This window comes from Lissotriton helveticus, chromosome 5_1, assembly GCF_964261635.1.
Source record: "Lissotriton helveticus chromosome 5_1, aLisHel1.1, whole genome shotgun sequence".
NCBI classification, from domain to species: Eukaryota; Metazoa; Chordata; class Amphibia; order Caudata; family Salamandridae; genus Lissotriton; species Lissotriton helveticus.
Genome location: NC_136065.1, coordinates 263,543,711 through 263,571,150, shown reverse-complemented (window position 1 = coordinate 263,571,150; position 27,440 = coordinate 263,543,711). Strand labels below are relative to the sequence as shown.

The window sequence follows — 27,440 nt, the reverse complement described above, 5'->3', positions numbered from 1 at the left end:
TGGCTTCTCTGAACTCTCTTCCTGACGGGAAGGCGGCTGGGGTAGACTGTATTCCAATAGCGTTTTATAAGACCTTTGCACCTGAGCTCCAAAGTTTAATAACTGATTTAATGACATCCATTTTCAATGGGAGCACGCCTCCTCCGTCATGGTCTAACGCCAGGATTGCAATTTTCCCTAAAAAAGACAAATCTTCCCTTGACATGAGCTCATACCGACCCATAACACTCATCAACACTGATTCCAAACTTTTCTCCAAAATCCTGGCAAACCGCATCTCCAAAGTCGTGGAATCCCTTGTCTCCAAAATACCAACACGGGTTCATCCCGGAAAAAGGAACAACTGAGCACGTCAGAAGAGTCATTACTTTGTTTGATGCGGCACAGGTAGCAGGGGACTCCATGTCTTTAACACTACTAGACGCCGAAAAGGCCTTTGACCGGGTTGCCTGGAAATACCTGTGGTCGGTCATGGACAGGATGGGTTTTGGGGAAAACCTGATCCGAGCTATACAAGCGTTATATTTAAATCCTACCGCTTGCGTCACTATAAACGGACAACTCACGAAACCATTTAAGATATCCCGTGGCACAAGGCAGGGGTGCCCTTGTTCCCCTCTGCTTTTTGCTCTTTACCTAGACCCCTTCATTAAACATATTGAAAATAGCCAATTCATCCTACCAGTTGACTTCCAAGGCTGCTCCACTAAAATCCTTGCTTATGCAGACGATTTGGCCATAACCTCTCCAGATCCACTAAGCGCCATAACATGTCTGGAATTAGAAGCTAGCAAATTTGGCAAAATGTCTGGCTATACCCTCAACAAAGACAAAACACAGATAATAACTAACAGTCAAATCTCCTGGACCGATTCCAGAATAGTTTCTAAAGCCAAATACCTAGGTGTCCACGTATCCTCTAATCTGGACGAAATTGTTCCCATTAATTTACTACCGCTCTTAACACAAACTAAAAAAGCTCTGAAACAAATCGACAACTTGCACCTCACTCTAGTTGGCAGGTGCAACGTCATCAAAATGACTTATTTTCCTAAACTGTTATACTTTTTCCGTACGATCCCTCTAGAATTCAACACAGCCACCCTTATGAAATTCCAGCAAATCTATACTCAATTCATCTGGGCATATTCTCAACCTAGGAGGGCCCTCAGACAATTATGCCTGCCAAAAGACAGGGGTGGCTGGGCCTTCCCTAATATCACTCTGTACTATTGGGCTTCTGTTATGCAATATAGCTCTGACTTACTGAAAGACCAGCCTTACTCCTACTTGATAACACCGCCCTCCCCTTTTCAACTACTGGTTGGGGAAAATACTTGGGGATGTTTACTAAGAGAAACCACCTTTGGATACTTTAAGCGGGCAAGATTTAAAACTCTTCTTAACTCATTTAAAGTCTTCCAAAACATCCGCAGAAGTTTAGGCATAGGCAGGTTTAATTTTTACTCTCCTATCTTAAATAACGCTCACCTTACTTCTCCGATTGGTACAGGGCAGGTATCACAAAATTGGGGGACCTAATCACAAACGAGGGAGTTATTCCTTTTTCTGACCTCCAAACAGAGCACAACCTTAGGAGAGAAGACTCTTTTAAATATTTCTCTATTCACAACTTTCTCTCTCGTAAGGCTGGGGGCCCCTCAGGATTTGCAGAGGTGGAATTTCTTAGGGGGCTGCAAGCACAACACTTTAAAACTATTTTTTTTCTTTATTACACTCCAAACAAAATCGCTAAATGGGGGACAGGCCGAGGCACTCTTTGCCCCAGATGCGCTATATTTGGAGCCGATTCCGTGCATATTTTTGCTTCTTGCCCAAAGCTTACTCCCACTTTAAACCGAATTCAGGGGCATCTAAGTCAAATCTCTTCTCAATCAATCACCCTTAATTCTACCACTATCATGTTAGGTACACAAACAGAAACACCACACTTTCAAAGGGAGGGTCTGATTTTTATAGCCATGGCTGTTTGGAGAATTTGCATCGCTACAGCCTGGCTTGATCCAGAGCCCCCCTCCGATTCTCAATGGCTTGCACGATTTTTAGCTACGTACCATCTTGAAAGAGCAGTTTATGCCAAGAAGGGAAGCAGGGGGCGCAAAAAGGGCCTAGAAATTTGGGGCAAATTAACGGACTGGCTTTCCCCGAGTGAGTAAGAAGGGCTCGTTTCTGTCATCATCCTTGGTTTTTTTTTTGGTTTTTTTTTTTACAGAAATTGCCATACCAGGAAGACATATCCATGTAGTGTTTCAGATTGTTATGTTCTTCATTGTTGACTTCGTTTTTTCTTGACGTTTTGTACTTATGGTCATCTTTTTTTCTTTCTTTGCTGTTTCCCCATTTCCTCATTGGTACCTTTGTGACTTGAAGGGGAGGGGGGGTTACCGTTGGATTTGCTTACAGCCAGTTATAGTTGTATAAATTTTACAATTTAGAAAAAAAAAAAAAAAAAAAAAAAAGGAAATATTAGGCATCATTTGAATAGGTTTGAGTTACTCTGGATTTGTTGCAAAACAGATTTTAAGTGCAAGTTGTATAGTGAATCTAAACAAGTCAACTTTAACATCTAGTAGATTGAAATGTCTTCTAGGGTACATGAAAAACTTGTGTTCAACACTTTGAGTTCAATACCTGTAAGTTGTCAACTACATAGATTTTATACTCATGAATAATTTTGTTTTGTTACCTTGTATTTACACAACCCTCAAACTCTTTACACCGTTGTTGTTTTTTCTGCCACATCTTTTGTCATGTGGTTTTCTTGAACCCACTGATCGTTTTGTTTTTTTGATTGAGAAGTCTACTTTTGTTCCAGAAATCTCATATTTTTGAGTTCTTCTTAATAATTACAACTAGTGTGTGGCGCTGAACCTTTTGCAGTACTTTCCTCTCCTTCTGAAGTGCTAGTTGAATCTACTGGTACTTCTACCAGGAGTTTCTTACAAATTTGTTTTACTGAGCTTACTTTTACAAAATGATTCCTTTTTTTTGGCATGCATGTGTTTGCGACCAGAATTGTAGTCTGGTTCATCCCTTACAAATTTGATTCTCATTTTCTTTTGTATTTCTTCTTGATGTTTACCCAAGATCTCATCCAATTTAATACATTTTTCTGAACACCCCCTTGTTGATTTAATCATTATATTTATTCTTTAACACTTTCAATTTTGTTTTTTAAGTTAAACACTTACTCTCAATCAGCATTTCTATCCGCATCCGAGAAGTTTTATCCAGCTTATTTTCGAAACTTTAAGCTTGTATCTCAGCAACAACTTCAACTGCTAAGAAAATAGTAATCCAAAGACCAAGAGGTACTCGTTTGACTTCCAAATACTTCTTCAAATCATTATGTCCTTTCGTTTTGTTAGACTCTTTCATTAAGAATCTTTCACATTGGAAAAATACATCTGTCAAACTTTTTGTTGACTGCTATTCTATTAAATGCTTTAATTTTTTTATTTGATTTGCTAACTAGAGTGTTGTCTAATTATTCCCTCTTTTTGACATGTCACCATTGTTAATCATATTTAATTATATGATAACAAGATGATTTGAAATGCTGCAGGGCCTTTTGCTACTTCAGTATAGATTCATTTATAGTCCAAGGTTTAATGGGAAACTGGAAGGGTATACATAAAGTATTATACCCATGGCTCTGCAATGACTCTAAAACCGACCAGGCCAGATATCCTAAACCCGCCTTATGTAATACAATATTTTCACTGCAACAAGGCGATATTGCAGTTGGTGGGGAGTCATGGAGTATTAAACAAAAAATCTTATGTTTTAAAAAGTTGTATAATTTATTTAACCCAGTATCAAAAGAAGATAAATACATATTATCAACACATTTTATACATACATTATATGTAGTTCATTACTATGACAAGTAATGAAAATTATAACCAAGTTAATCACTGTTTTTCTTGTGTGATATGGCAACCGTAATTGTTGCTTCACAAATGTTTTTTAGCCAACTCAATTTCAAGTTGACTTTACCAACTAAAATTCATTAGTGGATATTGATGACTATATAGACAACCATAATGAATACCTCATAGTTTGATGTATTTCAAAGTCTCTGTCTTATCTGTATTATTAAATGGATCTGCAAGGGGATATTTCTTATCCATTTATTTCTGAGCATCCTCTTCAAGGAGCCAATGTAATATTTCTTGCAAATACACTGCATCACATAGATACAGGTATTAATTTTAGAGTTCATAAAAACTCTAAATGCCACCCCTGAAAACCTAAAATGCCAGATCCTTGCTTCCAGGTATCCGGATCTACAGTCATCATTCAATGCACTCTGGATAAACTGGTCAGGAATATTTGCTTACACTTTTCTGCCCCTCTCCCGTACATGGTGAGAATGACCAGGCAGGTGCCCACCCTCATACTAATGACGCTAACCTGGGCCAGATTGCCTGGTATTCTGTGGTCCTTTAGAGGTCAGTCAACCTTTATGAGAAGCAGATAACCCAGACCTTCTCAATCAGGGTTAGGTCAGACACCTACATTCCAAACAGCTGGATCTTGCAATTTGGCACCTAAGGTCTTAAAGTTCGGTTACCTCAATCTCCCTAGAGGAATAAATGGCTATCTTGAAGGAAGTACGAAAGCCTACTACTTGCACCTGCCTTTGCGTTAAATGGAAAAGGTTTATAGATTACTGCATATCTAAACAGGTAAATCTCTCTTGTACCTGTACATATGTTTATGCTCTGTTTTTAATCGTATTTTAGCTTTCTCAGCATTGTATTCCATTTTAGTGTTAGAAGCTTTCTACCTACCCTCTGTGTCCTCTGTTCCCGATATCGCCTTCCATAGTGCCTGCTTTCCGGTCTACTGCAGCTGGTGTGGTTTGTGTGGAGAAAGCTTCAGCTCCATTTCCGGCTAGGAGCGGTTCAGCGCTCTAGTTGTTGCTCCCATTTCCGGTTATAAGACCGATGCTGCGACGATGCGCAGCGGACACGTGCAGCGAGCGCGTCAAAGGAGCCGCCTAAGGCAAGCCCGGCCGTCACCAGGCTAAGGTCATTGATAAAGCCACCCAGCGCCATTGTTATTCAGTAGCGACCTTACTCCAATAACAAGCACAGTATAAGACCAGCCCCCCACTAAGACCCACCTGCTAAGAAGGCCCCAAGGCTTGCTATAAGTGTCACTTTCAAACAAATGATGACCCCGGGTATTGTACCAGGAAAAGTCCTCCCCCCAACACGACTGAGCATGTGCTAAAAAGCTTTCTCTGTAACATAAGGTCACTACCTAAACATGCAACGAAGATATGGTATACAATCACCTCCCGGTGCTCGGAAATATGTTTCTTAACAGAAACATGGTTACATCCTTCCAATCTCTCAGCTATTGCACTAGCAATTCCAGAGAACTATAAACTCATTAAACATTAAACTTGATTGAGGTATCAAAATGGGGTGGGGGGTGCCGTAGCCTTTAAAAATACTATAAATGTTACATGGATCACTACTTTTTCTTCCGACACTATGGAACTGGGTATTTTTAAAATAAGTCTCCACTACAGATAGTTGGAATGGAGCATTAATATATCGCCCGCCTGGCCTCAAGACCAATTTCAGCCAACAGTTGGTGGAAAAAATACCCACTTATGTCCTAGCATCAAAGAAATTCCTTCTTGGTGATTTTAATCATGGGGAAGATCTCGCCAACATGGAGGTCACAAAACTACTAACTGACTTAGAGACCCCTGGGACTATCTCAAAGAATCAGAGGTCCCACTCACACCGCAGGCCACACTCTTGACCTACTATTCTCTAACGCTGACTGTGTGGATTGTAGCGAGGCTCCAATTCCCCTCATTTGGACAGATCATCATTTAATTCCCTTTTAGGTACAGTCAGCATATCCCCTATCAAACATCCGGAATGGTAGACCAGTAGGTGAGACCTGTAGGCCATGGCATAAACTGACTATAGAATCCTTTTAGGAAGTTTTCAACCTCAACCTGCCCCAAAACAATCAATCGGTCTTAAACTTGCTGGAGTCCTTTAACACTACCCTGACTGCAGCTTTGGATTCAGCTGTCCCTCTCAGACCTTGCCGCGCCACCTATCACCGACCCTCGGTCTCCTGGTGCACACCAGAGTTAAAAACTGAAAAAGCAAAATGTAAGAACTTAAAGCGACGCTCGCGTAAGACCAAATGCCCCCTTGACAAAGACTTGTACAGACAAACGCTGGCCCGTTACCACCACAACATCAAATTAGTGAGACATAGCCATATCGTTAATCAAATTGATCAGGCGAGTACCTCGTTCAAAGCCCTTTTTAACATAGTTTACAACTTCATCACTCCCTCGGCGTGCTCCCAAGCGTTGCCCGAGTCCCAGAATTTCTGCAACTCGCTGGCTAACTATTTCCAAGACAAAATGTCCAACATTTATTCAAAACTACACATCGCCCCTAATATAGACCCAGGAATTCCTAATCCCAAATCGAAGCAGCCAACAACCACCCCATATATTTTAGAGAGTTTTGAGCCTTTTTCACTGGGAGACATCCATAGCTCCTTGGTATCTACAAAGTCAGGCTCTCCGTTGGATACCTGCCCCCCTAAAACAATGTCCCTGTTGGCCACGCTTTGTGCCTCAGGAATATTAGAGATTTTTAACTGTTCAATAAAAACAGGTACCTTCCCAGAAAAATGGAAGACGGCCTGTGTTCGTCCCATTCGAAAACACTACTTCTCTGGAATACAAATTGCTAGGCAACTATCGCCCTATATCTTTATTACCTCTTTTGGCCAAACAACTCTAAAGTCTCATCAATAGGCAACTTAGCTCTTATCTAGAAACTAATCAAATCCTTGAGCCTTCTCAATTTGGCTTTCGCCCGGGCCATAGTACCGAGACAGCGCTTCTGGCAGTGACTAACTCTCTGCGCCTGGGAGTGAATGCGGAAACCCAATGATACTAGTATTATTGGACCTCTCCTCAGCCTTCAACACCATCACCCATATGAGGCTGATGGAGAGGCTACAAGAAATCCGCATTCAAGGTCTGGCATTAATATGGCTCCAACATTTTGTGGGTGACAGACATCAAACTGTCATCATGGGCCCCTATTCCTCAAGCAAATCGATCCTAGTTAAGGGAGTGCCGCAGGGCTCATGTTTGAGCCCTACCTTGTCTAATATTTACGTGGCCCCTTTGGCGGAGAATGCAGAGCGTTTTGGCTTTGATATCATTTCTTATGCTGATGATACCCAGTTGCTGTTCACACCTGGCCAGGACCTGGCAGGGGATAAAGAATGGTTCTCCTCAGGCTTGCTAGCCATCTCAGACTGGATTAACAAGAACTATCTCCAGCTGAATGCAAATAAGATTATGCTGTTCGGCAAAGCCCTTGCCTTGTGGACTGCCGACTGGTGGCCGCAGCAGCTGGGCTCTCCCCATGTCCCCAGTCATGCAGTAAAAAACCTGGGGAATAAAATTGACCAAGCCCTAACCATGAGAAATCATATCCTGACCACTACTGGCTCATGCTTCCACTACCTATTCTTTTTGCATAGAATCTTCCAATCACCGCCCGGAGAACGCTGGTTCAGGCCTTAGTTAATAAGCAGATTGGATTATGGCAACGCCCTGTTGGCCGAGGCCAGTGAATCACTCATTTCTAAGCTTCAAGTGGTTCAAAATACTGCTGCAAGGCTTGTGCTCAACTTCACGGCAGGCACCGCTACGGCGCAGAAGCTGCGAGAACTAGAATGCCTTTCTATGAGAAAACGCGCACATTTCAAAATCTGCTGCCTTACATACAATGCCTTAAAGGGCAAAGGCCCACTCTATCTTCAGAAGAGCATAAAAGCATATGCCCCCTGTTGTAATTTAAGATCCAGCTTGAGTGCACTGTTGTGGATCCCGCGCATCCGTCTTACACACAGTGGTGGTAAGGATTTCTCCTATCTCGCCCCATTGTACTGGAACAAGCTTCCTCTTCACGTCCGTTCTTGTCCAAGTTACTGTAAATTCAGGAAACAACTTAAAGCTCATCTAGTCTAATAACCCCGCTTGTAGTTTCTGTTCTTGACCCTCTTTCAGCGCCGAGATGCCCCAGGGTGATTTGCGCGCTATATTAAGTCGATTTAAATTAACATAACACACAGACAACACTCCTCCTTTAAGGAGAGTCTAAAGAGCACAACACCTCGAAAGATGCTGCTGGAACATCAGTATAGTTATCACTCGACTCGAGGAACCCTCATTTTGAAGAGCCATAACCATGTCAAATACAGTTCTTGTCTTGGGAGTTTGCTATCTTAATCACAGTCACTTTCTCAGAAGCATTAATGAGCTTCAGCTCTTACAGTTCAAGAACCCTTAATTCCGGTTCATAAAGACATGGTCATTCTCCTAATCAACCCCACATTTCTTCCCAAGATTGCTTCCCCTTTCCACATGAACCAAGCCATTGAGCTGCCTGCCTTCATCCCACAACCAGAGTGGGTGGTAGTAAGGGCCCTTCAACTCTGGATGTTAAAGTGCTTCTGTCATACATTGATAGAACCAAGCACTTTAGAAAGTCTACTACGGTTTTTGCCAGAACCCACAAGAGACGCTGCCATTTCTAAAGCTTGCATTGCCAGATGGATAGTTAAGTGTATCAAACTTGGTATGCCAGTGCTGAGCATAAGCTCCCCTTTCCACCTAGCGACCACTTTACATGGAAGAAGTGTGCAATACTAGTTTTTTCGGGTAATATCCCTTTAAAATGTATCTGCAAAGCTAGTACTTGGTTAACACAACATACCTTCATCCCACATTATTTTGCTGATGTTCTTCAACATCAACAGGCCTTTGTACTTAGTAGTGTGGCTACATCAAGCACCACCTACTTGCCTGCAGCATTTATATTTTTGCACTCCTTGTCAGGCAGGAGCCTCCTCTGTAGCCTGTGCATAGGCCCACAGGTCGGTCTTAAGAACAGTTTTGCAGATTTGTGCATCCTCTGCTCGCTAACCACTGCTTTGGAGAATAACTGGTTTATATTCTATGTGGAACATATTAATCTACAGCCACTCATGCTATTAATGGAAAATAGTACTTACCCTGTAACTGTTTGTCATATCAAATGCTGTAGACTCACGTGTTCACCCTCCCCCCTGGAAGCAAGCAATCAAGCAGTGTTTAAATATATTTTTCCACATACTTTAAATTGATTTGTTATGCACACCACAGTCCGTGTTCAACACCTCAGTCCACTTACACTACTCACCCGAGGAGAGGGAAATAATTGGAGTTGGATTCAGTATGCGAGTGGATTGTGAATAAAGGGTGGCTCCACAGCATATCTTGAGACTCGAACATCGTGGAAGAAACGTCCAGACCCAACACTAGATGGAAGGAGTATGCAGAGCCTGTGCATCTGTGCAGAGCATGTAATCTGAAGCACTACATACTACTAAGAGATGGTTACAGGATAAGTAATGCTTTCCATATAAAAACATACATATAAATTCAAAAAATATTTAGTAATTTACACAAAAAAATAGGTTTCAGGTATGTTATAGATGGGTTCAGATTTTATGCACACAAAACCATAGAAATGTGTGCCCTAAAGTAACTATAGCTCTTTTCCCTGCCATGCACTGTTCTTTCATCAATAATCTTATCGGAAATGTTACAGTGATATTATCAATGATGTCATAGAAGATGTCATGATTGAAGTGGGATAATTAGAAGTGCATGGCAAAGGTACGAGTTATAGTTACCTAAGGGCATGAGTTCTAGTTTCATGAGATAATTATAACAATAACTGCTGAATTTGTATGGTTTTGTGTGTTTAAAATCTGAACCCAACTATAACGTCCCTGTAACCCTTGTTTTTGTGAATCTCCAAGGTTGTTTTTAAATTCTATTTCCTAACTATAACGTCCCTATAACCTTTTTTTCCCAGTAAATTAATATTTAATTACCATATGTTAATCCAGCCACTGCCGCGCAAGTAGCTGACCCCATGCTAAGCACAGCCTTCACCAACCCTCCGCATGCAGCCAACCCCACGCAGCAGAAGGGGTTGGCTACAAAGCCAGGCAGGCGGCCTAGCCCTGTGGCCAACCCCCTTGAAGGCAGCCCACCCATGGGCCCCCACCCTGGGCTGTATGGTTGTGTGAGTGTGTCTGTGCATAGCTGTGTGGGTCTATGAGATGGTGTGTGGGCCTGTGAGTGGTTGTGTGCTTGTGTAAGAAGACCATCTGAATTTGATGTAATTCCGTCCAGTGGTTTGGGCTGTAGTTGGGTCTAAAATACCTATCGGAAATTGCATGGGGAAAACGCGTTTTGGGTGCCCCCCTTTTTTGTCAGCCCCTGCTTGAAGAATCAACCCCAAACTTTCAAGACTGCAGCACAAGTAAATGGCAAACTATTTTGAAACTTTGGTGAAGATTTGTCAAACTGTGCCAAATTTATTAGCAAAACAAAGAATGCCTAGTCTATTGAAACTAGGTCCTAACTATACCTACCTACTGGCAGTCGCCAATAAGAGTTTTTTATATTCTTCCTGGCATCTCTTCTACTAAAATGCATAATTTGGTGAACCTTGCCACACTAACTAAGTAGAGCACATGCCTGGGTATTTAAATGCTTTTTAAATAGTACATGGTGAGAAGAGTATGCTCATATTTTATCGTTTGAGATGGAAGAGAACGTCATGTGCAAAAGATGTGCAGAGATTTGACATTTCACTAATTTGCTAAGTGTACAACTGCAAATTCCAGTGTCAACAATTAGCGCTCATAGTTTGATGTGACCCAGGAGTAACCCCAAGAAAATTGAACAACATAGCAATGCTGCGTAAACGGATGCTGTTCTCAGTCTGATTTGGGCACTCAGGCAGAAGTATGTGTAGACATTAAGACCACTCATGCAGACATTTACAATTTGTGAATCTGGGAAAATATGCAACTCATACCAGTGACTGCCTTGCTGTAATTATATTACTGGTAAACGACTCGTTAGTCTCTGTGAAACCTAAATGGCATTGCAAAACAGAACTCTATATTTGTTTTATAACTAACGATAATATGTTATAGTAAACATGTAAAATATTGTATTTCTTTATGCTGCATATGTTTTACAAAAGCATTTTTAAGTCACGCCCTACTGTTGTTTTTGACTTTGACTGAGGCATTGTTCACTACAGTGATGGTAAAGCAACGCTGATGCCATAGACTGGGAAAACCCTTAAAGAAGTCTGACATTTATAACAGCAGACCTAAACAGTAAATAAACGGTTTTGATAACACCATCCCAGAGTTAGACACAGATGTCACGGTCCACGACCACGGTGCAGAAGCTGTATTGCCTGCTGCGTACTGACCAGTCAGAGTACTCATGGGTGAATTGAATTCCCCTTACTCATCTGACATGTCAAGTGCCAATCTAAGCATCTTGATTTACTTACACAGGCTTTAAAATTAATTGCAGAATAGGGCCTTCTGCCTCACAAAATTTATACTTTTAGGGACTCCGCCACCAAAAATGGATACTTTTATGTTCCGGTCCTGCAATGCACCCTAATATTTCTAAAATAAAGCATTATGTTCTCGTTTTTTCAGACAATTTTAGATACACGTGTGACATTTGTGGCAAAAAATACAAATATTACAGCTGTTTTCAAGAACACAGGGACTTGCATGCTGTGGATGGTAAGTACTTGAATCTCACTTCAACTTGTTTGCTTGATTGTACGGGGGGAATAGAATATGTATTCTAATCCAAATAGAAGCTCTTTAAAGTGGATAGACCCTTTTTGCACATATCAAACTGTGCATTTGCAATATTGCATGGGTCCTGTGGCTTGTACAACAATTCTCCAATTTCCGAAGAAAACTATTTTATTCCGGAACTCGATTTGGGCTTTTATGAATCCACTTTACTTCCATAGTCAGTATTAAATGTTCTGATGCTATTGGGATTCCTTTATTGTGAAAAAATCCTTACAAAAGTAAGAAACCAGAGTGAATTAAAGAATATGTGGGCAACCGGCCTTTTTTATTCACCAAGCAAGCAATTCAAATTAATAATTTGTTGGTGTTTATGTGAAGGTTCTTCTTTAGCACATTATTAGTTTTCACTTTCAAAGATATTTTATCACTCAATTATTAATAGTTTTAGTAAACCAAAGCAACCACTATTGCACAGGTGACTACATTGTCTGTTGTGGTACTTTTTCAATTTTGGAATTGATTACTTGCACACTTTACCTTAAAAACACCTAGGTAAGTGCCCCTGCCTTCCAAAGAATAATGTACTAAATTTCACAGCACCATGCATCGCCACACGTTCAGCGCCCCCCCCTAAGTGGTATCTTATTTCCTCTTCGATGTCCCATGTAAGCATTGGAGGCTTGTGCTATACATTGTTGTACTTTTTTCATAGTCTACTTTAGGATTTAAAAAACATTTAGTCTATTGCATATGCAATATAACAAAAGCTGACCTCCGACGTAGATGTTTTCCAAATCAATGCATTCAATGCACTATGTTTAGTATTGAATATGGTAGTTGACTGAGATTGTTAAGCAGCTGTCTTTCATCACCACCTGGTCCGAAAATTATTTCAACATTCAGAACTACCTTTCAAAACTAAGCTGCATCTTTTGTTCAAGAAGTGTACATTAAACAAATTTACTGTATGAAACAATGCTGTCAATAATAATAAACTGGTCAAGTAAAATCTGGTCCATATTCACATTAAAGTAAGCAGAAAATGTTATTATACTGGCAGAGGGGCATGAGTAATTTTTGGGACCAGGAAATACATCTTTGAACCTAATGACTGTGAGAAATAGAAACAATCTTAAAAACTGAAAGTAGAAAATCTGTAAAAAAAAAAAAATACACTTACAAAAATTAAGGTTACGTTAAACTTTTATGGAATGAAAAAATAACATCATAAGTGTCCCCTCTTAATTGAGAACTCGTCCTAAGTATTAAAGACGAATAACTTCTTTGAACATCTTGTCCACCTGTTCATTTCAATTCTACTTTTGGAAGGTATCATTGAGACTGTCTCCTAGTTTGTTGATATCATTAAAAAAACTCTACCTATGCTGTCATTTTAAATATGATTTACTATTCTAATATATCTGCAGGTTTTCGTGTTACAGCCCTATCATTTTTCCTGCTCGTTCCCTCTCAGTTTATAAAATTGTTTCTGCTGTTTGGAAAATTGGTATCTTTTTCCTGATACTTCGGAACAAGTGTGCTTCTAAGTTTATCAGGTCTGTCCATTGCTATGTCTTCAGTGATCAGTATCATTCTCCTGATTGGCCTCTTCAATTAACCAAGGGCACCATATCTTTCTGTCTTCTTTCCGACGTTTTGTTTTTCATTTTGCACCTTGAGGCTTCTAAGAAACAGTGAAATCACTCAAGGCTGCTCGGAATGCTCTCCAATGAGAGGGAAGCTTGTGGCTGCTGCTTTATGTACACATCTATGCGCTTTCCCATCCCTAAAGTGGCAAAAGGGAGGAGGTGTGGGTCGTCCCAGAGCCCTGTTACTTTCCTTAACTGCCCTCTTCCCAAGCCCAAGGGGGGAGGTAAAAAGAGTAACAAGGCATGGGGAAGCTACAATAATCCGCTGCCCACCAACATTTCACCCTGCATGTGAGGCGACCAGATTCAGTCTTCGAGAAGCTGGCTCTCATGACTTAATCTTGCATGCAACAGTCTAGCTTAGAACTTTTATATCGATACAGCAGTCAAAATCTTTATTCTTGACATCAGAGGTTGGTGGCGTTGTGCACTGCATACACTGAAACATGCAACACATTTTAGCTGGAAAGCTCTGCCACACAAAAAGGAATATGTAATTGTGACCCCTGAATCCGTTTGAGTGTATGAACATTGCTGATCGATCAAGTGAAGTAAAGTCCTAAATTTAAACCCCCCCTTATCCAAAGAAACTCAACACAGTTCTGATGGGTAAGTCTGGGAAAACACTAGATCACCCAGAATGTTCTATCCACTTGTCGAATAAAGCTCAGTGGTTCAAAAAGCACCGTTTCACACTGTCTTTAAAGTGTAGGCCATTTGACGCCGATTTATGCATTATGGCATTATGCTGAACTATGTTTTTCGAAGCAAATGTTATCCAGTCAGATAACACATCCTTGCACACTGGTGTTAAACAGCAAAATAAAAATATAGATTTTTACGTGTTCATGTCCTTATTTGTTTATCTCGTTTAAACACACTAATTGGATGTTTTTTAAATTTAGGTACCATCTCAGTACAGAATATTATCGTAGTGATTTGCCCAGAAATGTTGGTTTGTATTCAACCTGTTACATAGTGTGTTATGTATATTCACTTGTTAAATTCCAATATACAGACTTGGGCACACCAAAATGAGCTCAAATTATAATGTCCTGCACAAAAGTTCATATATGTTTAGGCTACATAAACCTAGTTTGTTTTCTGGATGTGACAGACCAACAATGCACCATAAACTGGCCCAGTTATTGCTGTCAAATTTAGTTTAGTAAAATTTGGATTTTTATATAAAAAACATTCTTGAAGCTTAGAAAATAAGACTTGAAGAAAATAAAACCGACCCTGTCACAGCAGACTAATTAAAAATGCCCAAGTCTTTTTGTATAAGTTTAGATTTGTGAAGTTTTAAAATCATAAGCATTTAAAAGATGGTAGCTCAGTATTGTCATGGATGCCATGCACTTTCAGTCTAGCACAACATTTTTCCATAAGCCTGCATTAATAGAGACACAGTGCCATGGTGTGAAATACAGCGTCTTGTAATTCAGTTGACATTGGAGGTGTTTTAGATCACCCCACATCTATTTTTCTTGAACCTAAGCTTTTTTTGCCACACATCTATTTTTCTTGACCCTTGCATACGTATAGTGGTCAAACAACAGAATAAGTTGAAAGTATATATTGCCTCGTAAATAAACCAATTAGGCCACCATACACCATCTTTTTTTTTCTTAGACATTTGATGATCCTAATAAATATCAACAGTTCAGAGAAAGACGCACAACTGTGTCTCTAACATCTGCAAACATTTTATTTTAAGTATGGTGAAATAATGGAGGCGCATGCACTTCTAGTTGTGATAACATGAAATGACTTCAAGGTGTCCCAGTTATTGACAATATAAGCAGACATGTTTTGAGGGAAGCCGGTATCAATAGTGTAAAAACACCTAACATTCTCACCTCACTGGTTAGTTGACATATTGGTTGAATAAGTACACCAATGTATCAGTGAGATATTATATATATCTATTGACGCATTATAATCAGACAGCTTCCTCCCTCTTAAATAATTTGCATTTATTGTCCATATTCCAGAACAAAGTGTTGCATATAAGTGTGTACTATAGCACAATAAAATACCACATGAAAGTAAATTATAGGTGTGACAATTATGGGTAATTGTTAAAATTTAGTACACCTCTCAGCAAATGAAAGAGGCAATTTAAAAAAAACTTAATTTGTATTCTTTTTGTTTGTTTTTCCCTCCTCATATTCTGGATTAGTATTTAGTGTGGAGGGGGCCCCAGAGAATCGGTCAGGTAAGCTGACAGTGTTTGTATACTTTGTTTCTGATTTGCAGCTTTAAATTCACACATAGTGTGTTGAGCTTGTGACCAGAGTGGAATAAAACAGAACTTCGATTATCTGGTTGAACACTAAGACCTCTTGATTTCTGTAATTTTTCACCAGGTCAGGATATGTATTATTTTTGCTACTGTGTGTTTGTGTGCAAGTGTATGTGAGTTTGTATTGTACACAGCATACACGCCGATAGCTGGCACATCTCATGTCACAGTGTGGTCTTATAAGCATGCAGCATTGTTTAGACTAAATCCTTACAGTTCTAATTTCCATCTGGATAGAGTTCTCTCTACAGTAGTGACTCTCGAATGCAAACAGTTTTCACCACTACTAACACACTTTTAAAATATATATATAAATATTTTGCATGTGCAATTTCAAACCACTTTAATTATTTCTAATGAGATATGCAAACGTATCTGATATTCATTTTCAATATAAGAGTTATCCTTAATGGTAACCATGTAAGTGATTTAGTTTTCTGTTGGTCCTTTTGAAAAAACTGAAGCAAAAATGCGTTTATCGCAGGCATGTTTGGGAGCTGACAGTCAATGAAAAGCTTTGCGTTTCTGAAACCCTCTGTACCTACCAAAAAAGTGAAATTAAAAAAAAAATGTTTTTACTAGTATGTTTTCACTGTGCTAACAGGCGTTTTTATTGATAGTCTGTGATGTTTATACTTATTTGGTGATCATGTTTTAAAAAAAAATCCAGGTTGTCTATCTTTGAGAGTAATGTATCTGTAGGTCCCAATGACTGTTAGAACTACGTAGGCATTTCATTTACATGGTATGCTCTTGGTATGTGACCATTAAGGAGACTACAGATATTCTTCTGAATAGTTGTCGTTTGTGCACCGCTTTCATGGCACAGAAACAGATGAGCAATAATGTTAATACAGTAGCCACCTCGGGTTGAAAGTTGTGTCAAAACACAGGAGTAGCCTCCATGATTGCCCTCTTTTTCGTCACTGTTAGAATTCTGCCACTCTTCTATGGGTAGCCAAGTAGCTTACATATCAGATCACTGTGAAAGTTGTGTGTCACACATTTGGTGCATCTTTTATGATTACATATCAATCAGGTCATTGAAGGCACACAGCAGACTACAGGTCGGTGACCCCTTTGTGCACACATCGTCCCAACACAAGTTGGTCTTTCCACCTTCCATAATGGATAAAAGGGGGGTTAATAGGTCTTTATGTCCTAGAAGGCACGTTACCCCTCGCTGCCATTTGCAGTGCCTAAGCTCAAGAGCCTGCCGTCCTCTACTCTTTGTCTTTTGGTGCATATCCATAAACTGTGTTTTTCAATACAAGTCATTATTCGAGCAATCATATCTAGTATTCTCGGGCCCACAGCCTTCGTGGAACCAAGGTTTATTCAGGTTTCCAGAGACCCTTGCTGCTTCTGTAAGTCTGCCACTGATGATAATGAAGCCTCAAATGGCCAGATCCTTTGGGAATCCTTGTTTAACCACTAAGTGCCTTGGTCCGTGCCTGTATCTTTGACTACCTAGTCATATTTTGCATTTTAAGATGGTTTGTCAATTAATTCTGCTGCTGCTTTCTCTCTGTTGCTGATAAAGGGAACTAATCATCATGGGGAGAGCAGAGTGTGCCTAAATCTACTTTTGATATCCTGCCACAGTAGTGGGGGAGCAATGACACTTTCATTGGGTACACATTCATACAGTCAGCCTCGGCATGGTATTAACAAAACGTCAGGCAGGCGCTCTCCCTCTCTCTGTTCATGAAGAGAAAAGGATATGGACACTTCCAGGATGTTTGTAGCTGTGTTGACTTTGTCACACAATCCGAGATCCTTGTAAAGACTGGTGCTAAACATTCTTAACATGTTTTATTAAGAAACCCAGGCAAATTAAGCAGCAGACTGACAATATTATGTATTAAGCCATCAAGGTAAGACGATGAGTAGATATCTTCATCTTAGCTCCAAAGCTAATGAAGATTCTCACTGAAGGATATCCGTAGAGGTAATTTAATTTTGAAGGCAGCCCCACATTGTTTTTGGATGTTTTTGTTTTGAATAATAGGTGTTCTTATTACCTAACTCCTTAGCACTTATTTTGATCAACTTCCGTTCACACGGTGCCGAACATATTCTGCTTTCATATGTCTGGTGTCCCACATTTTATATACTTTACCAACGCACTGAAAACATTACTGATCACTAAAATGTTAATGGTTCACTTAAAACTCTTTTTAGTTGTGAGATTAGCTAGTTTCTAAAAGCGATTGACTTTCCAGTGGTGCTCTCCACATAATTAAAAAAGACTTATTTGTCCATCACTGGATTTGAAACAGTGACCTGTAGACAGCTGGCCAGATGCTGAGTTTCCCGGGCCATATTAAACATCCCACCAGTACTTTTAATGGCATTCTGTTCTGTATTTAGTACCCTTGCTGATGTTTTATTCATTTTGCTGGTATATTTCGCTCTGTCCTTGGCCTCTTCCTAATTCCAAATACTTTGAGAGATGAGTACTGTTGTTCCTCACAAAAGAATACTCTGATACTTGGTCTTCGTTGGAAAGTTGGCCTTCGAGCTTCCTTTAGTCTCCCGGTTGATGTGGATAAACAGTCAATGCCTAGTTCAAAGGTGGTGGTGTGTCGATGTACAATACAGCACAAATTACACAGTTGAAATAAATATATGAATGTCCAACCAAAGCTGTGAGTGCACCACACTTTAATAAAGTCTCAACATGTATATTTACAGTATACATTGGAATACAATACTAGGAAGTATATAAACCACATCAGAATGTTAATGTATAATAATATAGTGGTAAAATCACATTCTCTATCCATAAACAGTGCCTTATTTGGGATCTCTACCTGACCTTTGCGACACTCCTCAAAATGACAAAGTAGAAACACAGTTACTAGAACCCTTAAATAGTTTAACAGTGTTTGAAAACCTGTATTGATTACAGTTAGAAGCAAATCAGTCAGAAAAGTGTAAAGATGGAATCGCAGTCCTTCTGCTGGTCAACGGGTTCACAAATCCTTACTCCTTGCACTCCTAGTTATTGCAAACACCGAAAAACGCTGAAACAAAGCAAGCATGATTTCACTTGACAGTACAGTGTTCCAGCAAGAGGTTGCCTCTTAGAGTTCAGAACTGCCTTATTGTAACCAGGACAATAAGGTTAGTTCTTTCTTTTAGTGCTAGATGTTGTTGGTCTCTTAAAATGCATCAATTTCGTAACCTGATGGTCTAGAAGCTTGTCGTCAAAGATTCTACCCTTGTAAACTAACCTTGTTGATGAAGGAAGGGAGACCTCATTCTAACTTATAGAGAAAAGTGGAGGCCCGCCGATATATGTGGTTTGTTTGTGACATATTTAGCTTGGAATGCAACCAAGGTTTGGTCAACTGGCAAAGTATCAAGGTTTTCAAATAAGTAAATAGCGAAAGGCGGCAAAGGAAGGAAGTGTGCGTGCTAAGTAGTGTCACTACTCCGCACACCTGCACTTGTAGCAATAGTTCTCGAGGCCCTTCCTCTGGTAAGGTGTAGTGGTTTAATACGTTGTCAGTCACTAAAAACCCTTGGTTGCCTGGGGGCTTTCAACCAGGCACGGTTAGCAGCTGTGTTTTGCAAGCTGTGAAGACTCCAGTTCATAGTTATTGTCATGGCAGTTGGGCAGTAGCATACTGTTAGACAGTCGGTGTGTTCCACAGCCATTCAAAATCCAGTCATTTAGGTCGGGACAGGTTTCCCCTCCTCAGGGGGTTTCTGGGAAGGGTTCCATTTTCCTCCTTCTTATGACATACTAATGCATTGAAAAAATGTCTTTTAAAGAGTCCTCATCCACATGTCACAAAGTTATGCAAAATCCTTAGATGTTCAGTAGTGTCGTTATACCTAGCATACTGCGCTTCATAAGTGGTAGCTTATGAGAAAAATTGGTCAGGTGGGGGTGGGTGAGCAAGTATTCTTGGGGGTAGGCAAATCACACACCATATTTATGGAATATGTTTTTTAGGGCATCCTGAATTTTGTAGTCTAAGGATGCCCTGACCTCCCTAGCCTCTTTCTGGGAGATGTTAATATAGAAGAATGTGAATGGAACTGAGCACAATAAAAAATGTTGTGACCTGGGCCAAAAGAGCCATTACAATGCATTGGCAGTCAACAGAATTTTACCAGAATTGAGATCTCAATATAAGGAACTAGGGAAGGCAACCAAGTGATCGGTAAGTGTAATAGATTAGGCCCACAAGGGATTATAGCAAAACAATGTACTGTGTAAGAATATTAAAAATTAGTCAACAGAATATGTTAAGAAATCTACCTCTTATGTAAAATGACGAAGCTGAATATTCTTTATTAAAAGTTTGCTGTTGCTTATGCTATTAAGACAATACTTCTGGACGTTTTGATAACGGCAACTCTTTCTATTTGATGCATAGCATGATCTAAAACCGGAGAAAGATAATAACTGATGTAATCGTTAAATATATTTCCTTAAAATCTGAAAAGTACGAAACTAATAACCAGATTTATCAAAAGGCATCCTGAATGTAGGCAATTATTTTTTAAGTGCTAGATCTAAAGAAAGAGAATTCCATAGTATGAGTTCAGTAAGTAAAACGATTTACCACCAAAATGTTTGTACTTTTTCTGCTGACTGTACCGTAGATTTTCAGTGGTTGACTCTAGGCTTCTGTGTGGAGAGCAGGGGAGGAATCGCTTGCAGAGGTAGCCCGGAACACAAATGAAATGATTTAAGGACAAAAGGTAGGGTATTGAAATAGGATCAAACTTCAACAGCGTGCTACTGAGGTACTTCATTGTTTGGGCTGGCTGTTGCAATAGTCCGAATGGCGCACATAACCATATCTAATATTAGGGTGACTCCTTTATTAGTAAGACTCCTTGGGCAGGCCTAAGTGACAGAAGGCTGATTTGGTTACTGCATATATTTAGGGGTTAAAAAAAGAAAATACATTGAGGTTATGAACTTTTTCCTCTTGGACATTTCAGACATTAAAAAAACTGCGTACCAAGGGCGTGCAATCTGCTCCAAGCCTCTCGACTTTATTTATTTAGGTGGGTGAGTAGCTATTTCACCTGGCTGCAGTTAGTTCAAACCAAAGAAACGATATTACTGCTAGCTAGGGCCTGTACAAAGGACTTCAATAGCGGCACCATCTGAGGACACACCAAAAAGTGTTCCTGAGAAGCACCAGATTGCAGTTTAGGGGTTTCTCGGCACCACGAACCCCAAAAACTGCAGCAAAAAGCCAAGCGTTGTTGTTAGAGATAATGGAAGAATTATATGGATGACTCGCTGCTCAAGTTGCACTTTCTTATTTGATGAGAAAATAACGTTTTCACTTAGCCCCTATTGAAAGGCGTAAGACCCATCTCTTGAAGATGTTGGGCTAGTCAGGAGTGAGCACATAGAGTTTGTTTACTGTGTGAATTAGAGAGGATTTAGCCTAACGGCTCGGGCAGTCTATCTCAAATCTGGGGAACCGGGTTTGGGTCTCAGCATTGACGCCCAACATCCTGTGATTCTGAGCAAATCATTTAATCTCCCTGTGCCTCACAAAAATGAACGTGTCCTTGTGTAACGGAACTGGTGTTCATCTAAAGCACCCTTGATACCTGATACCTGATACCTTCGAGTCAAGTTTGCACTATAAACTGCGGGGGAGAAAATAATTGTGGGTAGATACATTCATTCAATGCCGCTTAAAGTATTAAGGGCTACACGTACAAAGAATAGGACTAGTGTATTCCTAATTGTGATTTCATGCAAATTGCAATTAGGAAGTCGCAATTCCGAATTTATAAAACTCTCTTGAGTTCTCTTTGTGATTTCTAGTGGGTTGCAAAAGACCTGCTGCATGAATAATAATACGATAGGTCGCAATTCGCGCCCCAGTAGGTAATCCCAGCAATCAGAGGGATGTTGGCCTACTGGGTTCAGCAGACCACAATGTCTGTGATTGCTTTTAAATAAAGCATTTTTTTTAAACACAGACCATTTTCCTTTAATGGAAAATTGTATACATTTAAAAAGAAAAAAGAAACCTTGAAGTTTCATTTTTAGGTCTAGCCTGGGCTGAGCGTGCGCTGCTTTGTGAGGCATGCTGTATTCAGGAATGGACTTGAAGTTCTGCCCACCCTCCGCCCATCTTGTCAATTGGCTTCTGCTACTGTCCTTTCTAAATGGTTGCTTCTGATTCGTTAATTGGCTTGTTAGTAACACCTTGTCTCACTTCGTAACCTCCCATGAGGACTGGTCTTTAAATTTGTGTTGTTATACGGTCTGTTTTAGCTACAGTCTTTGAGCACTATTTTCTGCAATGTCCCTGTTTTCATGACCGTGCGGTGCCCGATCCTCTATGCTGCTTTTTGTCTTTCAAAAATGCTCCCTGCACAGCGCAGCACTTATGCACTCTCTATGCTGATTAACAAATGCTTTTTATTTTTATAAGCGCCCCATACTGTGCTTTCACTTTAATGGGGGTCACACCTTTCTTTAGACGAGCCATGTCTTAAATGGGCATGACCAACATTAAAGTAAAAGCACAGCATGGCGTGCTTTAAAAAAAAGCAAAAAAATTTTTTTTGTCAACCTGACAAACAAATGTTTTTTGGGGTAACAGCGCTTTCACTTTAATGGCAGCCACGTGCCTTTCTGTACACAAGCCGCATCTAAAGAAAGGGGCGTAGCCGCCATTGAAATAGAATCGCGACATGAGGCGCTTGTATAAAATAAAAAAAAATTAGTTTGACAACTTAAATGCTTTTTTTTGTTTGTAAAAAAAACGCCCCATACCGTGCATTCACTTTAATGGCGCCACACACCTTTCTTTAGATGCGGGTCATCTAAAGAAAGGGGCGTGCCTGCTAATAATTGGAAAGCACGCGATAGGGCGCTTTTACAAACAACCATTTGGAATGCAATAGGTCTCGCATTTGCGAGAGTTTGAGCTGTTAGCATTGTACACGACAATCTCTTTTATTTATGTTTCAAAAACCAAAGCATAAATAAAAGGCAATGTCATTTACAATGCCAATAGCGCAAACTCACATAAATGCGAAACCTATTGCATTGCAAATGCTTCTTTAAGAGTAAAAAATATTTTGCCAGCCATTCTCAAAAGGGAAAGGGTCACTCGGGCACCCCTTTCCATTTGCAAAAGGGTTGCCACCAACTTTGAGTTGGTAGTAAAGTGCAAATGTTTTGCGACTGCATTCCGGTCGCAAAATATTCGTACATACCATCTCGATTAGATCTTTGGAAGCGACGCCTTACAATATGTCCCTTCCAAATACCGAATGGCGAACCCAAAAATGGGATTCGGTAACTAGTTGCTGAATCACAATTTTTGTTTTTGGATATCCCAAAAAGCATTTTTCCGGTTCAACAGGGCTGATTCTGTTAATCGTCCCATTTTGTGACTGGAAAAAAACTTTGTACATGTGGCCCTATATGAGATGTGGAATCTGTTGAAGTACAGAAAAAGAGATAAAGACTGAAATAGATCACTGTCAAATGGATTCAGTAACCACAGTGGACATATCTCTAGACTAGGCTTCAAAGGCATTTGGAGTTTTGGCATGTATGGATAAGAAAATGGCCATGGAGAGCTACTAAAAACTGTGTGCTTCGCTGCACTATTTAAGTGCCCTGCAGACACACTTTTTTGATATTTGTGTAAACTCAAATCGAGGTAGTTTATGTGATCAGTGTTTGATTTAATGTATTAAGTAGAATACAAATACTCGTTTGCTGATTTAGTCTTTACTGTTTTGGCTGGAGATGTGTTTTTTTTTTATCAGATTCCTCTAGCCATACGATGATACCAGGCACTGCATAGACATGTGGAAGGTCAGATACTAACAATATGCTAATGCTAACTGCTTTGGGTTTTCCTGTGGCAAGTTAAAACAACTGGTTTAAAGCTTGGTAGGTAGCAACTCTTTCATGTTATATTTTTACAAGTAGGGAAAAATTTGAGTTTTACAAAAGAAACCCTTCAATTTATGCAAACAGAGCATGGAGTATCTGACCAAATTCTATTTACAGTGTGTTTTATTAAGGTGATGAAAGTATACATAGGTACCAAGATCGTGAGCGTATTTTTGCTTCTTCTACATGCCATGCAGTTTATGATTACCAACAGTTGAAAATTGTCACTTAATATTAAAAAGAGTAGGGAAAACCAATTTAATTGACCATTTTTTAACAGGAAAAGCTAACGATCGGAACACAAATATGTCATTTTAGCAATATTGTTTTTCAGTTACTGTAAGCATATTGAGGAGTTTAAATTACAAAATTGCAGGCAGCTGTGTGATTCTTGTGTTCTCGCACTTACAAATGCATTTTCACGCATAAGTTCCCTCATGTAAAACAGGAGTCTCCTATGTCACTTTTTTGTGTCCAACATGCAACCTATATTCAAAATTAACATTGGTATGTCTTCAGAAAATACAGGGGGCATGTGTTACAGTATTGATGTATCATTTTATCTGCATCAATGAAAATTGGAAGACATTTGAGGTAGTCTATTTATGTGGTTCAGACTTATTTTGTTGGAGGCCCCATCGTTTTGTTAGTGTTTTTTGACAGACCCTGACATTCTCACAGGATTCCCTTTTTTAATTTAAAGTTATTGGCTAATTATTCTGGTACTTGAAATCGACGTTCAACACTTAAAACACCTCCCTAACAAGCCCTGCTCAATTCACTGTAAAGACTGTTGGGCTGTGGGTTCTTAGTACAAGCATATCACTGGCTTTGTGTATCTGAAGCGCCTTGCATTACGTCGATCTCGTCAGATTCTAAAATATACATTTAGATTTTGACTCGAATATATTATGTGGTTTCGGTTTGAACTGGAGAGAACAATATAATTTAGACATTTATTTTATTGTTCTGTTGATTGAAGTAACGAAATCCTACCAGCAGTGATATGTGCTCTTTCTAGGTTCTGTTGAAATGATTAGAAATGACCAATGCCTGTATGAACTGTTATGGCCTTTCTTGAAGATCTACTGCGACAGACGGTTTAATTGGTGCATACAGATGTAAAAAGTTTCCAAAATAGGTGGACGTTATTATCATTTGCAGAAGTAATATTGTTAAGAGTGGAATCTTATTCAGCAAAAACTACACTAAAGCTGGTGTTAAAGGTCCCTTTGATCACTAAATGCCTTATTTGTTAAGATGTGGTTTCCTTGCTTTCTCCCTTTATGTATAATTAAAGGCATGAATGTAAAGTTATTTAAGGACCTTGCAGTTCATGGACACTCACATAGGAGTATTTAGTTGTTTTAAAAAAGGAACCTATGGTAAAAAATACTACTTATTCAAGGACTGGGGGAGCCAGGTACCAATAAGCACATGAGTGCTTAGAAAACAAAATCTGATTTATCATTCCTTTTGTCTTTTATGATTTTGCATTATTTCCTTTCAGATGTTTGAGCTTTGTTTAAAAAAAAACGTTGAATCTTTGTCAATCTAGAACTCCCAAAAATATTTTAAAAGTAGTGGCACTTTAGTATTCCACCCTCTTCATGTGGCCTTTTTTTCTCCCCCTAATTTCCAGTGATTGGGTGTACACTAATGTGCTGCCACAGTAATCAATTGTACTTTTTTGTTGAGCCAAGGAGTAATTGTCAGAGAGCTACTGTTTTTTTTAATAAGGAGAAGTTCACAAGCATCATTTTCAAAGATTTGTTTTCATCAAACAATTTCATCAGCTTATAGCTGCAAATAGAAATAGTAGTTTCTAAACAAGATAGTCAAGGATTTCCATCTGATAGTTTTTTTTAAGACTTTTTTTTAAGCCAAGATGTTCTTTTGGCCAGGGAAATTAAAGGAAAAAAACACTTAGTTAAGCTTTTCTGATCTATTATGATTCTTGAATTCCCAAGATGTGAGTCTTAATGAAAGAGGAAAGAAGGTGCCTTTGTTCACACAAATGCGATGTCTCAGGAAACATAGCTCCTTCTCTTTAGGTGTTGTTTATGATTGTTAGGTCTTCGCGTAAGCGATGCTTTGCGAGAATTAAGTAAGGGCTTTTAAAAATGCTCCCAAAGTCTGCAGGCGGATTGGGTACAGTGCATGCGCGCCGGGCGGGCGCACCATTTGTCCACCTGCAGCCTTTGGGAGGACTTTCGCGGCCGCTTTGCTGTTCTCAGTGAGCCGCGCGGCCACTGAGAGCATCAAAGCGGCCGCGAAATTGCTCACCATTTGCTACCCCCTCCCTTATCCCACTTCCTGCTTGTTCGTGTGTGTCCTCTCTCTGGTTTGCCTCGCCAGATTTTCCGCCCCAATGCTAACTAAAATCGCAGCTCTCATTCTACTTCTTCTGTCAACTATCACTTATCAATAAATGCTTTCAAATCGTAAACATATCCCTGCGCTTGAGTGGGCTCTAAGCACTGTCGTAGTCAAACTTACAAGGGGATGCTGCAGAAATGGGCAAACAGCGCCATCTGCTGGACACAGCAAGCGGTAATGGAAATTCGTCTTTCTTTACATTTCTGTCACTGAAACTTAGAAATAATATTATCCAACTTGTTTTACGATAGTGCTGTTTTCAACACACTCCTCGTATGAAAAGAGCAGATCTCGGTTTCTATAGAATGAAACCCAGCTCGCACTGTGTACATCTTTAAAAAAAAAAAAAAAAACGGATTTGGCAAAGTCAACGCTTCAGCTCACATTACAGGCTCAGCAGCTGCAAGGTGACTCGCAGGTTTTCGCGTTTCAAAACTGTAGGTGATCAGCAAACGGAAGTAGCTGAACAGCATACCCTTGGCATGCAGCTTCTTGGAAGTCAGCTTGTGAACGGGAAAGCTGCAGGCCATCGGAACAAGCAAGGGCAGGTCTACTTGTTAATTATAAACGCTGAGTGAAATCAATAGCCACTATTAGACACCAATAACAAAATAAGTAATAATTGCATTGCAAAACAGCTCTTGCTGGACTCGACTGGAATTTAAACTCGCCAGGAGGGATAATCCCTGCGGACAGCCCCTCAGCCGCATCAGTGCCTAATTTCTAAAAATAACAAGCATGAGTGCACATGCGTTTGCACGCACGGCCATCTGCTTTTCCTGCAATCTGCTTTTCCTGCATCCTTTGTTGTCACGGCGCCTCTCACACCTGCCCCTCCCTCTCCCCACCACAGAGCAGCCTCAGGCTCAAAGTACGTTGCACGCTGTGCTCGTACCCACAAACACTGACAACCACAAACACACAACCACAAACACACAACCACAAACGCACAACCACAAACACACAACCACAAACACACAACCACACACACACAACCTCACACATACAACCACACACATACAACCACACACATACAACCACACACACAACCACACACACATACAACCACACACACAACCACAGGCACCCACACAGCCACAAGCACCCACACAACCACAAGCACCCACACACACAACCACACACACAACCACAGCCACACACACAACCACACACACAACCACACACAACCACAACCACACATACAGCCACACACACAACCACACACACAACCACACACACAACCACACACACAACCACACACACACACAACCACACAACCACAAACACAACACCCACACAACCACAAACACAACACACACAACCACACACACACAACCACACACACACAACCACAAGCACCCGCACAACCACACACACAACCACACACACACCACACACAACCAACAACCACACACACAACCACAAAACCACACACACACACACAACCACACCATCAGTGCACACT

General features: G+C 40.1%; 1 protein-coding gene across 10 annotated transcripts in view; it reads left to right on the top strand.

The window, feature by feature from the left end:
* The window catches only part of LOC144754418 (zinc finger protein 618-like), a 1,175,017-nt gene that overhangs the window by 670,778 nt on the left and 476,799 nt on the right, over window positions 1-27,440 (top strand). For 8 of the 10 annotated variants that reach the window (XM_078642166.1, XM_078642168.1, XM_078642161.1 and 5 more), the window contains 2 exons: window positions 11,617-11,706; window positions 15,562-15,597. The exons of the other annotated variants lie outside the window; for them this stretch is intronic. In XM_078642166.1, the coding sequence (XP_078498292.1) occupies window positions 11,617-11,706; window positions 15,562-15,597 (126 nt within the window). The remainder of the gene's footprint in view (window positions 1-11,616; window positions 11,707-15,561; window positions 15,598-27,440) is intronic. 10 annotated transcript variants of the gene reach the window in all.